This window comes from Carassius gibelio, chromosome A3 (assembly GCF_023724105.1).
Source record: "Carassius gibelio isolate Cgi1373 ecotype wild population from Czech Republic chromosome A3, carGib1.2-hapl.c, whole genome shotgun sequence".
In the NCBI taxonomy this organism is placed as follows: Eukaryota; Metazoa; Chordata; class Actinopteri; order Cypriniformes; family Cyprinidae; genus Carassius; species Carassius gibelio.
This window is the reverse complement of record NC_068373.1, coordinates 12394433-12407154: the sequence shown is the minus strand read 5'-3', so window position 1 is coordinate 12407154 and position 12722 is coordinate 12394433. Positions and strand designations below refer to the sequence as shown.

Below are 12722 nucleotides of genomic sequence, written 5' to 3'. Positions count from 1 at the left end.
AACCAAGACTGTCAGAACTACTACTCCATTTGGTAGCCAGGTTAGCTTGTGGGTCGTAGGTCAAAGTTCATGACAAGTTCTATGTTTACATTTCTCAAGAAACAGTGGACAGTTCTGGAAAAAGCTGTTTGTTGCCACACAGGAATCATGAAGTCACACAGGAATCTACTGAACGCTGATGTCATCATTACGAAGACACATGCTACCTATTGATGAGTTCAACAATAACGGAGTTATTCCTTTTCAGAGAAAAATCCCTCCATCCAGGACTGTAAAGGGGAATTTCTATCGGTCTATCAGGAGGGATGAAGTGGAGATGGAGAACCGGTTCACACAGTGAAGGAGAGAACACAGTAGTGCCAGTGGAAAGAGTTATGTAAAAAGTCCAGTCTTAATCCATCTCACGTTTAACTGCCCAACCAAAAGCTCAACCTCGATCCATCCACTCACGCTCAAGAGTCCTTGGTCCAACAGAATCACAGAAACGCTGGGATAGATGGCCGGACTAGTGCAGAGATTGGCCACGTTTTTGGGCAGGGTTCATCCTGTGGCAGCCTCCACTCTCCCCAACACTGAGAAACCCGACGGTTAGGGCAGCAAAGGGGTCTGTCTGGATAACGTGAAGGGAGGGGCAGGTCAAGAGCTGGTTTAGGCATCTAAAGGGACAGAGCTTGGGAGGGGGGTGTAAATCTAAAATAGCGCCTCCCCTCCCTTTTGTAGGCAGTTGTGTGAGTGTGTGTAGGTGTGCGGATTAGGTAACGGTAAGGGACAGCACTAAGACTGTTTGAGGCGTTTGCGAGGAGGGCCCAGGAAAGGGCACTGGGCGGAGGCCAGGGAACGATACGCCTCTGCAACCAGGTGAGGATGGGACGCCACCATTGACTTCCACCCTGAGGTCTCCATCACATCAGACGCATGGCTAGGAGAGAGAGAAAGAGAGAGAGACACATTGAGAGCACAATCCTCTTCGCCGAGCTCAGCACCCTGAGGGCACTCGCACTGCACTATCACACACACCAAAAAAATGGCCTTTAACGACATTTACCCGGAGTGTGTTTGTGTGTGAGACGCCGACCTCCCCCTAACCCCACTATACTGTTGCCTCCAAACACTTGGCATTAATTGCAGCACTTGCTCGCAGTGTCAACCGCAGGCCTTCCACTTTCCCCAACACTAAAAGGTCACTGCACAGTCAACAGGTTACAAACACAAGCTTTCCAAAATAATGTGGACGCAAATGGGGGGGAGGGGGTTGTGTCATAGCTAACACAATTTTTTTTGTCTAAATAAATTAAAAATAAACACGAAAAACGAAATCTTATGAATTGGGACATCATAACATTATAAAGAAACATGGTCACACTTTATTTTAAGGTCCAATTCCTTCTATGAACAAGCCATTAACTACGACTTGTGCCTCAGTAAACTGAGGTAAGTGATGTAGATGACAGCAAAGGTATCAAATTTGAAAATGGAAAAAAGCATGCACTATTAAATATTCAGCATCAACAGCAATAAATTAGAAACATTTCCCAGAAATATTTTCTAGAAGTCTTCACGCATTTTCTCTTTTGGTTTTGCATCTCTCGGTTTTTGTGAATAGATGCACAGCAATTATTTTGTGTGATTTGGTGCAAAGTACTTAAAAAAAAATAATAAAAAAATAATATATTTATATATATATTTATATATATATTTATATATATATATATATATATTTATATATATATTTATATATATATATATATATATATATATATATATATATATATATATATATATATATATATATATATATATATATATATATATATATTTTTTATACTTAATCTTGGTATTTTATATATATATATATATATATATATATATATATATATATATATATATATATATATATATATATATATATATATATATATATATATATATATATATATATATATATATAAACTACCAAGATTAAGCACTGTATGAAATGTCTTTTATGGAACCAAAATCTTGTGTGCTGTATGTTTGACAGGATTTCATTTAAATTAAAAAGTTGACACACATTTGACGTGGAACTGAAAAACAATCAGATCATAAGAGTCATATGTTCTGGACTACAATGGCCATGATGCATGTTTGCTACCGTGTTCAAAAACCAAGGACAACTCCATAGAAAACTTCTCTATTTTCACTGTATTGTTTTGACTTTATTAATTAGTAAAAATGTCTCTCTTTTTTTCTGAGCGTTGGGGATGCTCCCACTAGCAGTCAATGTCCTGTGATGGCTGGACAGAGCCCGGCGCTGTGGGAAAACTCCTATGTGCATCAGTAAAACCAATAACATAAGCAGCAAAAATGAGTGCAGGAAAAGAAGGGCAGAGAGGACGAATCAGTTTGGGAGGGGGTGCTGGTGTGCACGTTTATTTTCTGTGTTGCCCGTGTTATTGATCTCCCTCCGTCTCTGCTGTTGTTGAGGCGGTGGGTGTTTTGTAAAGAGATGGGGAAAGAGAGAGCTGAAATGAGATGGCCACAGTCCAGTTTCACACCAGCCAAGTTACTGCCATCCACCAAATGAACTCAAAATTACACCGTCCAATAAAGCTGCTGCAAAGAGAGACTGAACAAGCTAGTAAAATAAAACAAATTGAAAAAAAAAAAAAAAAATCTATTGCATTTTTATCATTTCATTATTTTTTTTTATATTTGTTTTTGTGGTGTGGCAAGTGAAATCTGGACTCCTAGCCTGACCACTCACTAGTTGATGAAGTCGACAGCCTGTGTCTTCAGCTGGTCAGCGCTGTGCAGGTCGGCCAAGATCAGAATCTCTGCTGCGTTTTCCACAGACAGACTGGTGCACAACGCATCTTCACACATCACCTTCAGCCGCTCCAGAGCATACTAAAGACAGAGAGATTGCACTTCAGTAATAAGTGTGTCTGTGAGCTTGTGTTGTCAAAACAAAGCAGATGTTGAACTGCTGTTGGCAGATACTGGCTCCGTTTTAAAATAAGATTAGCATGTTTTGCTAGCTGCTGAAGCTTACGACACATGTACATTCTGGTCTGCCAAGAAAACTAATGTGATGTGAATGCAATAGTGTGAAGACAAAAATATATGTAGTCAATTAAATGTCAAATATTTTGAGATAAAAAAAATACATTATATATACACACACACACACATTTTTGTTGTTAGATGAGAAGAGGAAATGCTGTTTGGCTTGTATTCAGCTGAACGTGGTGCTTGTGTGCGAGCATTACTCACCTTGTCAGCAGCAGCGAGCAGGTCATCAGCCATCTTGTCCAGGTTGGGTGCTTTGCCAGTGTAGATGAAGAACATCATCTCTTTAAAGACCTCAGCCTCCACGTCATTTATCTCCACTCGGTTCTAGACAACAGATCACATCAGAACCCAGTCAATCACACAGTCAGTCTCACAGAACGTCAGGTCAGACTCCTCAACTTCCACAGACAGCAATGTTTTATGTTTGGAAATTGATGGACGAACCCAAAGTGAAGTATTATTATTATTAGACAAAGTCAACTGACTGTGCTTTTGGAGGGTTAAAATAGGGTATAATTAGAAATGATGCCGTTCAGGTTGTTGAATTTGCTGTAAATCATGACGTAATCGTAATAGTTCCTCTCATGAGCTCCTACGGTGTCCCTTGAGCACCCTACACCAAATTCACCCAACCGCTGACCTCCACCGTGTAAGAGCATATGCACACACAAAAGGACAGAGTCACTCAAAAAAAAGCTAATTAATGTCTAGCTCAGAAAGACTCATTCTTTTTTTTGTTCCTGCCCTGATCAGCGTTCCAGAATGACGGCTGTGAGAGTTTCTCTCTTGTGCCCAAGGCTGCCGGAGTACAAGCGCTTTGTTGATTGTCGTGCTGGTAACAAAGGCTTTTCCGTCCCGGCCCGTCCATCACAGCTAAACCAATTAATCCAGCAACGGTTAGGAACTCCAACCCACCCACAGACACAGAAACACAGCAAGGTCAAATGAAAAAGTTCACTCAAAAGCAAACAGAACTATTTATTAAAGGCTATTACAGAAAATAAAAGTCTGTGTAGCCTGAAGTCACAGGCTTTCTGCACACTTTTAACAAAGTTTTACCTCCCTCCCCCTGCAGACTGCAGTTTTTGCCCTTTCGTTTCTATATGAGTACCATCATAAAGACTAGCAACACATTTACCTGGGTGAAGCTGAAGAGTCACTAAGAACATTCAGGTTTGTGGTGATGCTTTTGTTTATTCAAATCTGTGACCCACAATACACAGGTACAGGTTTCCAAACATGAAAACTCGCCAACTCTTTAGATTGAGGAACACTATACACTAGTTGCTTATAAGCATGCATTTTACAAGCATATCGGCTGTTTATTAGTACTTATAAAGCACATATTAATGCCTTATTCTGCATGAACATGGTCTAGATCCCTTAACCCTACCCCATACCTAAACCTAACTACTACAACTACATATCTTACTATCAATAAGCAGCAAATTAGGAGTTTATTCAGGGAGAGTTATTAGTTAATAGTGAAATTGTGTTCAATCATTTAAAGTATTACTGAAGATTCACTCATTATCATATAATTCCAAACATTACCATCCAAGTCAGTAAGATTTTAAGGTATTAATTATTTTATTTAATGTTCAATTGATCGACAGCGACAGTTAACATTTATAATGTTGCAAAATATTTCTATTTCAAATAAACGGCACTTTTAAACTTTCTATTCAAAGAATCTGCCAAAAATATCAGTTTCAATTAAAATATTAAGCAGCACAACTGATTTCAACATTAATACTTATAAGAAATGTGCACCAAATCATCATCATAGATTTTACTGACCTCTAACTTTCAAACAGTGGTGTATTTGTCTTCTGTGGAACACAAAAAGAAGAAGGTATTTTTTTTGGGGGGGGGGGGTCCATATAATGAAAGTCAAAGGTGTTCGGTCCTCAGTGATTTTCACTGTATGGACAAAACTGTCCTTTTGACATGATGTCTGCTATGGAGGCATTACAAGAGATGAGTTTTCTCGGTACCTATATATATATCTATGTGTGTGTGTGTGTGTGTGTAACAGGCTCATCTGTTTACTCCTTCTCTCTGATCAGGCATTTCCTCTCAATTCTCTTTAGATTTTCTCAATTGGACCATCAAATCAATCAATATTCTACACACATCACAGCCAAATAACTGAGACCCATCCATCATCTAAGCCTGACAAACACACACACACACACACACACACACGTGCAGTGACACGTACATGTGGCCACACTCGCTTTAACACGTGCCTTCACACAAACTGAGCCCCAGATCCCATCATTTATCTATTAAGCACACACTCTCTCTCTCTCAACACTAAACTCAGCCTCACACATTTGCATGGATCTTCACAAAGCTAATAAGCCACACAAGTAAAAGGAACAACAGGAAATCTCACTGCTCCACAAACCCCAAATGCAAGCACATCCTGTCCCAAAAAACGGTGCATGATGAAACTCTGGGAAAGTAGGGATACGACAGGAGGAGAGAGACAGAGGAATACCGAATCAGCAGATGGTGAAGCATGGGACTATCATTGATGATGATAAGAGGAACAACAGGAAGTGTGTTAGGGGAAGTGTAAGGGGGAAGCAGTGTCATTTTAGTATTATTCGTATAATATTGGAGTTCTTAATATTTTGAAGTAGCTTTAATTTTTGCCTTTTTTATAATATGTACTTTTGGATCTAAATAATTTTAATTTCAGTTCAATTATTGATTTATTTAATACATTTTAGTATTTCAAACTTATTTTTAGTTAGTTCAATGCAGCATTTTCGATTAACTTTTTTAAATGTAATATTTGCATTTTATTATTTAATCTTTATTTGAATTAAAAACTATTTTAATAGTTTTAACAATTGTAATTACCTATAACAACATTGCTGCAAAAAATTATATATATATATATATTAGAGTTCATTACTTGGATAACATTACAAAAAATGAATGTCAAATTAAATAAATGGCTTGAAACATTTCACTAATTGCAAGTGTTAACTTTTACAGTCCTAAAAATAACATACTGTCTTCATTTAAACAGACATGGGTTACCCTCTCGATTTACACACACAATCTTTAACACCTCTCTGAACAAACTCCACTGCTCTGATTATATACCAGGCCTAACACAACTGCCATATTAAAAAGTCATACAAGAAAAATGGCACATAGTGATTTATGATCGGCTATTGAAAACAAGCAGGAAGATGTTACAGTTGAGCAATTCTGTAAATGCAGAGGTATTAGACCAAACGCACAGCTGGACTGAGAGTTAGTCCACTGACAGGTAGGATGGATTTGAGTGCTGCTGGGAGATAGCTAATATACTTAGAAACAAATAAACACTGCAGAAATGAGATGTCAGGAAAACACTTGCATGAAAAACATCGAGCTGTGCGTGAACATAAGTGTGAGGGCCTCTGTGATTATGATGGTCTAAACGGATGGGAGTTGCATCGCTGCTTTTGAAGTATAATGAGACAAAATGTGAGATAGAAGTGAAGGTGCGATTAAAATTAAAATAAAGAAACAGGCTCACCTTTTTACTCTCCTCCATCTCGTGTTCAAACATAGCACTGAATACTGGAGAGCGTGCTGTGAAAGTGAAAGAGAAAGATTTAATAAACAACAAAAATGTCTGAAAAAAACAAATCTGGTAATTATAATAGTGTGTAACACTTTTTCAGCAGCCTCGGTTCCCCAAGTATTTTTCCCATTCATGTTCTCCAAAGGCAATTTCAAAATGTTCTTCGAAAAAGAGTTCATGCCATGAATCAACGCAACAAGCTCCGTGATGAATCACATCATCACAAACTTTGATATGAAGCAAAAAAAAAACAACTATAAAAACCTGAAAAAAGCTACAATACTGTCAATTCTTTTATAAGGAAAAGTACTGCTTTCATGAAGCTTGGCAAATGATGTAATCAGTTCGGTTTATTTGTAAAGTGCTTTTTTGTTCAATCTTATGAAGGGATGGTGAACAAAGATTCAGAGGAAACGTTTCAGCGATCAACATCAAAAACAAAGCATCTAACAGTTGTTCCTCAGACAACGTGTGCCTTGGTGCAATTGGCGATCCATTTGGCTGATTAACCTCAGACCTCACACTCTCTGTCAGTCAGTCAGAATATAGAGTCAGATCTGTCTAGGGCAACTTTAACTCGTTTTTTAAGGAGTGTGTGAAGTCCCTCACACACACACACACAGTCTAATAATCACAGCTCAGACACCAGCCAATCAGCTCCATCTCCACAGCGATTAATGAGCACTCCCAGGTACAGGCAGATAACGAGGAATCCCGCCTCACCGTGAGCGACAGCGGGACAGAGAGAGAGAGAACAGCTTCTCAAACCTAAAAGAATCTGCCCTCTCAGGCAGTACACATCACTAGGAAAGGATTCAAATGTTAACTAACATCATATCTAAGATACCTCTGTCTGGTCGATTACTGAGGAAAGCACAGATGCTTCTTTCGCTGCCTATGATATCCCACAATCCTGCGCGTGTGGGGCGCTAGTTATATGTCTGACAGAGCTCACTGCTGAGTTCACTTCTCACTGTTGAAAACACATTTACATTTTCAACTTATGATTCATTTTTAACAAGATATCGGCACTGCATTAAATATTGACTTGGTTATCTCTAAAGCTCTGGTGGCTTTAGACTAAAGAGCTGTCTGCTAAGTGACTGACTGACTGAGCAATAAGACCGCTGTCTTTGGTTTTGAACACAGACACAGAGAAAGAAGACGAAGGGAGATGTATTTAGTGACACGATTTCAACAACTTAATAATAAACTTGCTAATGAAATTTTTTTATGTTCATATGTTGTGATTTTTTTTGTAATATGTGAATCTCAAAAAAAAAAAAAAAATGCATGCAAGTGTGTGTGTTTCCCACTTTTACCTGCCAGTATGGCTTTGTGTGCCTGAAACTCCTGACCGGCGACACACAGCGAGCAGTCCGTGAATCGGGAATGTTCCCACAGTCCTCCGAGTTCATCTGCCAGCCGGCAGTCAGGAACCTTCACCATGTTCATGGTGTTCTGACCCGAGATGTTCACCGAGTCCTGCACCACACTCACCTAACACAACACAAGCAAATCCAAATCAGTGCTGTGCATCAGAAATTCTGACAAGTAAATGTTGAGTAAATAATAATGAAAGCACTCAGCAAACATATAATTACATAAATTATGGATCAAATCTTCTATTAGACACCCTGCTTATGGTAATGGCCATCAAAACACACACACACACACACACACACACACACAAGCCAACCAAACTTTAAAGACAGGACATCCTTGTGTACAGGGTTAACTTTTATGTTTATTTTAATGACTCATTTAAGGACATCCATATGTGATCCAATATGGTAGATCTTGACACTGCAACGACTGTTCAACAAGGGCAGCCGTCTAGTTATCTCTTAATTTACACAAATTGCCTCAATTTGTTACTGGTCTGTGTGTGTAAGCGTGTGTATGTGTGTGTGGCGGGCCACCATGCTGACTTAGCCACCTGTTCCCGCAGACATAAGTAGGTTCATTTATCTCACTCCAGGAGTCACACACACATGCTGAAATGCCACAGGCTCTCACACCAAGTTAACTGCCATGTAAGGCACATTTCTTTAATGAGAAAAACCTGTGAACCCGTCTACAGCATCATAAGAAAAGTACCCAATGTTCATTTCTAATCTGAAAAGTCTGTTAATGTAATGCAGGAAAACTGTACATTTCTCTGCAAAGTGATCTCAAAAAATGCTCAAAGGTGAAGAGTGTGAGGTTAAAATCAGGGATTATAAGCCGACAAGAGTGAAATGACACAAAAGAAAATTGAAAGGGAGTGAGAATGAGATGGATAGAGATGGAGGAGAGCGAGTATGACACACAGGTAGAGGGTAAAAGAGCACCACAAACAGGAAATTAAATGTCAAGGACCCTTGTATGTTCTTAATGGAGGAGCAGACTTTCCCCTAAAGGAAAACCAAAAAAGACAGCAGAGGAGAAGGAGAGGGACAAACAAGGAAAGAGGACGAGAAAACGAGCAAGATGAAGACAGGTTTGGGAGCAGAAAAAACATAACTATTTCCTGTTCACCGTTCCTGCTGTACATAAAGCTAAAACTAACAAGCTGTTATGGGCATCACAACACATCAATTCTACCCTAAACACTGCAATACCAGCAAAACAACAGAAACAACCACCAAAACACCTGCACTGACACCACAAACAACATCATAAACCACTATTAAAACTACTGAACTAAAGTCACACCAGGAGAGAAAAAATAAATAAATTAATTAAAATAAAGAACGAAAGACACAGACAGATGAGCCAACCTTTTTTTTTTTTACATTTAATGTTTTTGAAACAAGTTTCTTCTGCTCATCAAGCCTGCATTTATTTGATCAAAAATACAGAAAAAAAATGTAATATTGTGATATATTATTACAATTTAAAATATATATTTTTTAAATGTATTATACTTTAAACTTTTGGTATGTACTGTGTGTATATATATATATATATATATATATATATATATATATATATATATATATATATATATATATATATAAATATTTTATAAAAAAACATTTTTATATTTCAAACTAACACAAAAAATGACCAAAAAGGCATCATGACATGATAAAGTTGTAATATCATGATTCATAAATCATATGGCCCGAGTGTTATTATTGAAGATTAAAGAGTTAAATATTATTGAAGATATTTATAGAGAAAATGAATAGGAAATATATGTCCTAAGGCTGGTGAATAAGTGACAGGGATTCTGTCTATCTGTCGGTCTACAATCACAAGACTTCATCTTCAGCCTTAGAAATAGGATCACTTCTTTAAAGTCAAGCTCATCAGTTTAATGAGCAGCTCTGTGCTGTCTGGACTCAAGTATGACTGAACTGTTTACTGTGTGTAAATCTAAACACAGAAACTAATGAGGGAGGAGGGTGTAAATGAGTGTGGGTACGCTGAAGTTGATTAATGAACCTGCGACACGCACTCAAACTCGCTGAGAGAAACCCATGTGTGGACATTCATCACTCACTCATTAGGGGCACACGAGACAGAAAGAGGAAGAGACGAGATGAAAAAACAAAAAAAGAGAAACAATAATTCCAGGTGACTTCCTGCATCTATAAATACACAGCGGCGGTCCTGACTACTCATGCTAATGCGCTTGTCCAGGTCCTAATGAATTCATTGATTAATCAAACCAAGCAGTGTGTAATTTACACACACTTTAATTAGAGAATTACCACACTGTATCTTCTCACTTCAACTCTTAATAACAACCACACCCCCACTGCACACTAATGAAAGAGACAATTAAACTTGAATTACCTTAAACATTTCCCAAATAAAAAACACAACAGATACAGATTTGAGTCCGTCTGTACAAAGACAGACAGACAGATATGTCTCTCAGTCTATCAAAGCTATTATGTGTTTGTTTTGACAGTGGCCTAATATCAAGTAGTGTTATAAAAATAAAAATAAATCACATCAAATAAGGTAATTTGCTCATTAATGAAGCATTGCTGAATTTTCTATGCCGTCTCATTTAGAGTTGTAACAAAATCAACTGATGCAGGTGTACACAGCTATTATAGTCTAGCAGATGTTATTAAAAACACGATTCCTTCCTTTCCATTTCTCTTGAAAACAAAATACAGCTGGACTATATATACATACAGCAGCATGTGGAGGTAGAAATAGATCAGCTGGTAGAGACTCATACTGTCGTTTACCCAGAGTCCAGTCTTTTATTATTATTATTATTGATACCAAGCAGAAAACAATAGCCTGCACTCTTACCTCTAAAAGTTTCATTGATTGTAATGGGAAGTGTGTTCTGAATGTCACTCCAGTCCCGGTTGATTACAGCTGCTGGGTAACAGTGCAACTGTGTAATTCCACCGGCATGCATTCAAAAATGCATTACTACCTTGTGTAATCAGAGGTGGGTAAAGTACCCAAAAACTTTACTCAAGTAAAAGTAAAAGTACTTCTAGAAATATTTACTCAAGTAAAAGTAAAAGTACTAGTCTTGAATAGTTACTTGAGTAAGAGTCAAAGAGTATCGGATAAAAAATCTACTCAAGTAGTTAGTTACTAGTTACTTTAGGTCATATATACTGAGCCTATTTTTATTTAGATATATATATAAAATGTATGTATTTGTGTGTGTATATAAATGTATACATTTCATATGCCTTTACTCCAATTTATGTAATTTATTATAAAACCCTGTCTGTTTACTTATTTTATATTAAATGTGAATTTAACACTGAAAGTTAATGTGATATAAATATTGCTTCTAATCTTTCATTGTTCAGAAAGAGAGCAAATAACATTTACATTATTAAAGATCATTTTCACTGACAGTCTAGAGTTCAATCACTCTCAGAAACTCCCATTAAAATCACTGAAACTGTTAACACTGTGAAATCAATATCTTATTTACAGATTTCGTACACACATCTGCACTTTGTTGTTTCTGGCGAATTCTCAGTCAGTGAGCGAGTGAAGGAAGCGCCGGCACTTTAGCGATGACTCATCTGAACACCTCTGATTGGCCATTGCATTCAAAAGCTCAACAGAACCGTGTGTGATTGGTTAATGCACAGCGCTGTAAAAACGCGTCTGTCTCTGGCTCAGCGCCAGCAAGCGATCACAGATCTGAATTTAGCAGCTGATGATATGACTCGCTGAACGTACTCACGCCGGTGTGATTGTATTAAAATTAATAAAATCTTAATCGGCTATTTTTGGTCTTTTGGAAGCTGCATTCAACTTGGTTCCCCTCTGTTATAAGTTACACGTAAAACAAACTAATGTCACAGTGGTATCGTGTACTGTAATCGAATGTAGCCCAAGTTATTAACGTTACCTGTTAAACAGTAGACAGCACACGCGGTGTTCATCTAATAAGGATCTCCATCGCAAGCAAATAATAGCCTTTGCAGATTTGCTTTCAATTCAGTGCAGTTCCATAGCCCCGTTTCAACGCTGCTGATGATCTTAAAAGTTACAACTCTGAGTGAACCGCTTCAGACCCTCAGCGCGTGCGGCAGGGAACTGAACAAATCACTCAAACTGATTCATGAACCAATTCACTCGTTTGCCAATTGGTTTGATCAAGCCTCTGAACAGAATTGACTCAAAAGAATGAATCATTCGCGAATGGGCATCGCTCATTGCCCAGAGAAAAGTAGACGAACATTTATTGCATTAAGATAAAGTAACGAGAGGAGCGTCGCCCAAAGTAACTAAGTAAAAGTACAGATTTTTCCCAAAAAATGTACTCAAGTAAGAGTAAAAGTACCCATCTTTAAATATACTCCGAAAAGTATTCGTTACCCCGAAAAATTACTCAAGTAAATGTAACGAAGTAAATGTAACGAAGTAAATGTAACTCGTTACTACCCACCTCTGTGTGTAATATAGAAATCATATTGAGGTTAAATTTAAAGCAAAAATAACTATATCATGACATATCATTAGTTTGATATAAAATTACTTGGGATTTTGATCAATGTCCAAAACTATCAGAAACGGTGCATATCTGATGTCAAAACTATGTGTCCAATTTATTTCATTGCATCCTAAAAAAAAAAAAAAAAAAAGAGAGAGA

General features: G+C 37.6%; 1 protein-coding gene across 2 annotated transcripts in view; it reads right to left on the bottom strand.

Moving 5' to 3' along the window:
• The window catches only part of spop (speckle type BTB/POZ protein), a 66644-nt gene that overhangs the window by 198 nt on the left and 53724 nt on the right, over positions 1 to 12722 (bottom strand). For both annotated transcript variants that reach the window (XM_052543968.1, XM_052543958.1), the window contains 5 exons: positions 7966 to 8143; positions 6596 to 6651; positions 3253 to 3375; positions 2744 to 2886; positions 1 to 919 (listed from right to left, as the gene is read on the bottom strand). The exon at positions 1 to 919 is cut by the window's left edge and continues 198 nt beyond it. In XM_052543968.1, coding sequence (XP_052399928.1) covers positions 775 to 919; positions 2744 to 2886; positions 3253 to 3375; positions 6596 to 6651; positions 7966 to 8143 — 645 coding nt within the window. In that variant the 3' untranslated portion in view covers positions 1 to 774. The remainder of the gene's footprint in view (positions 920 to 2743; positions 2887 to 3252; positions 3376 to 6595; positions 6652 to 7965; positions 8144 to 12722) is intronic.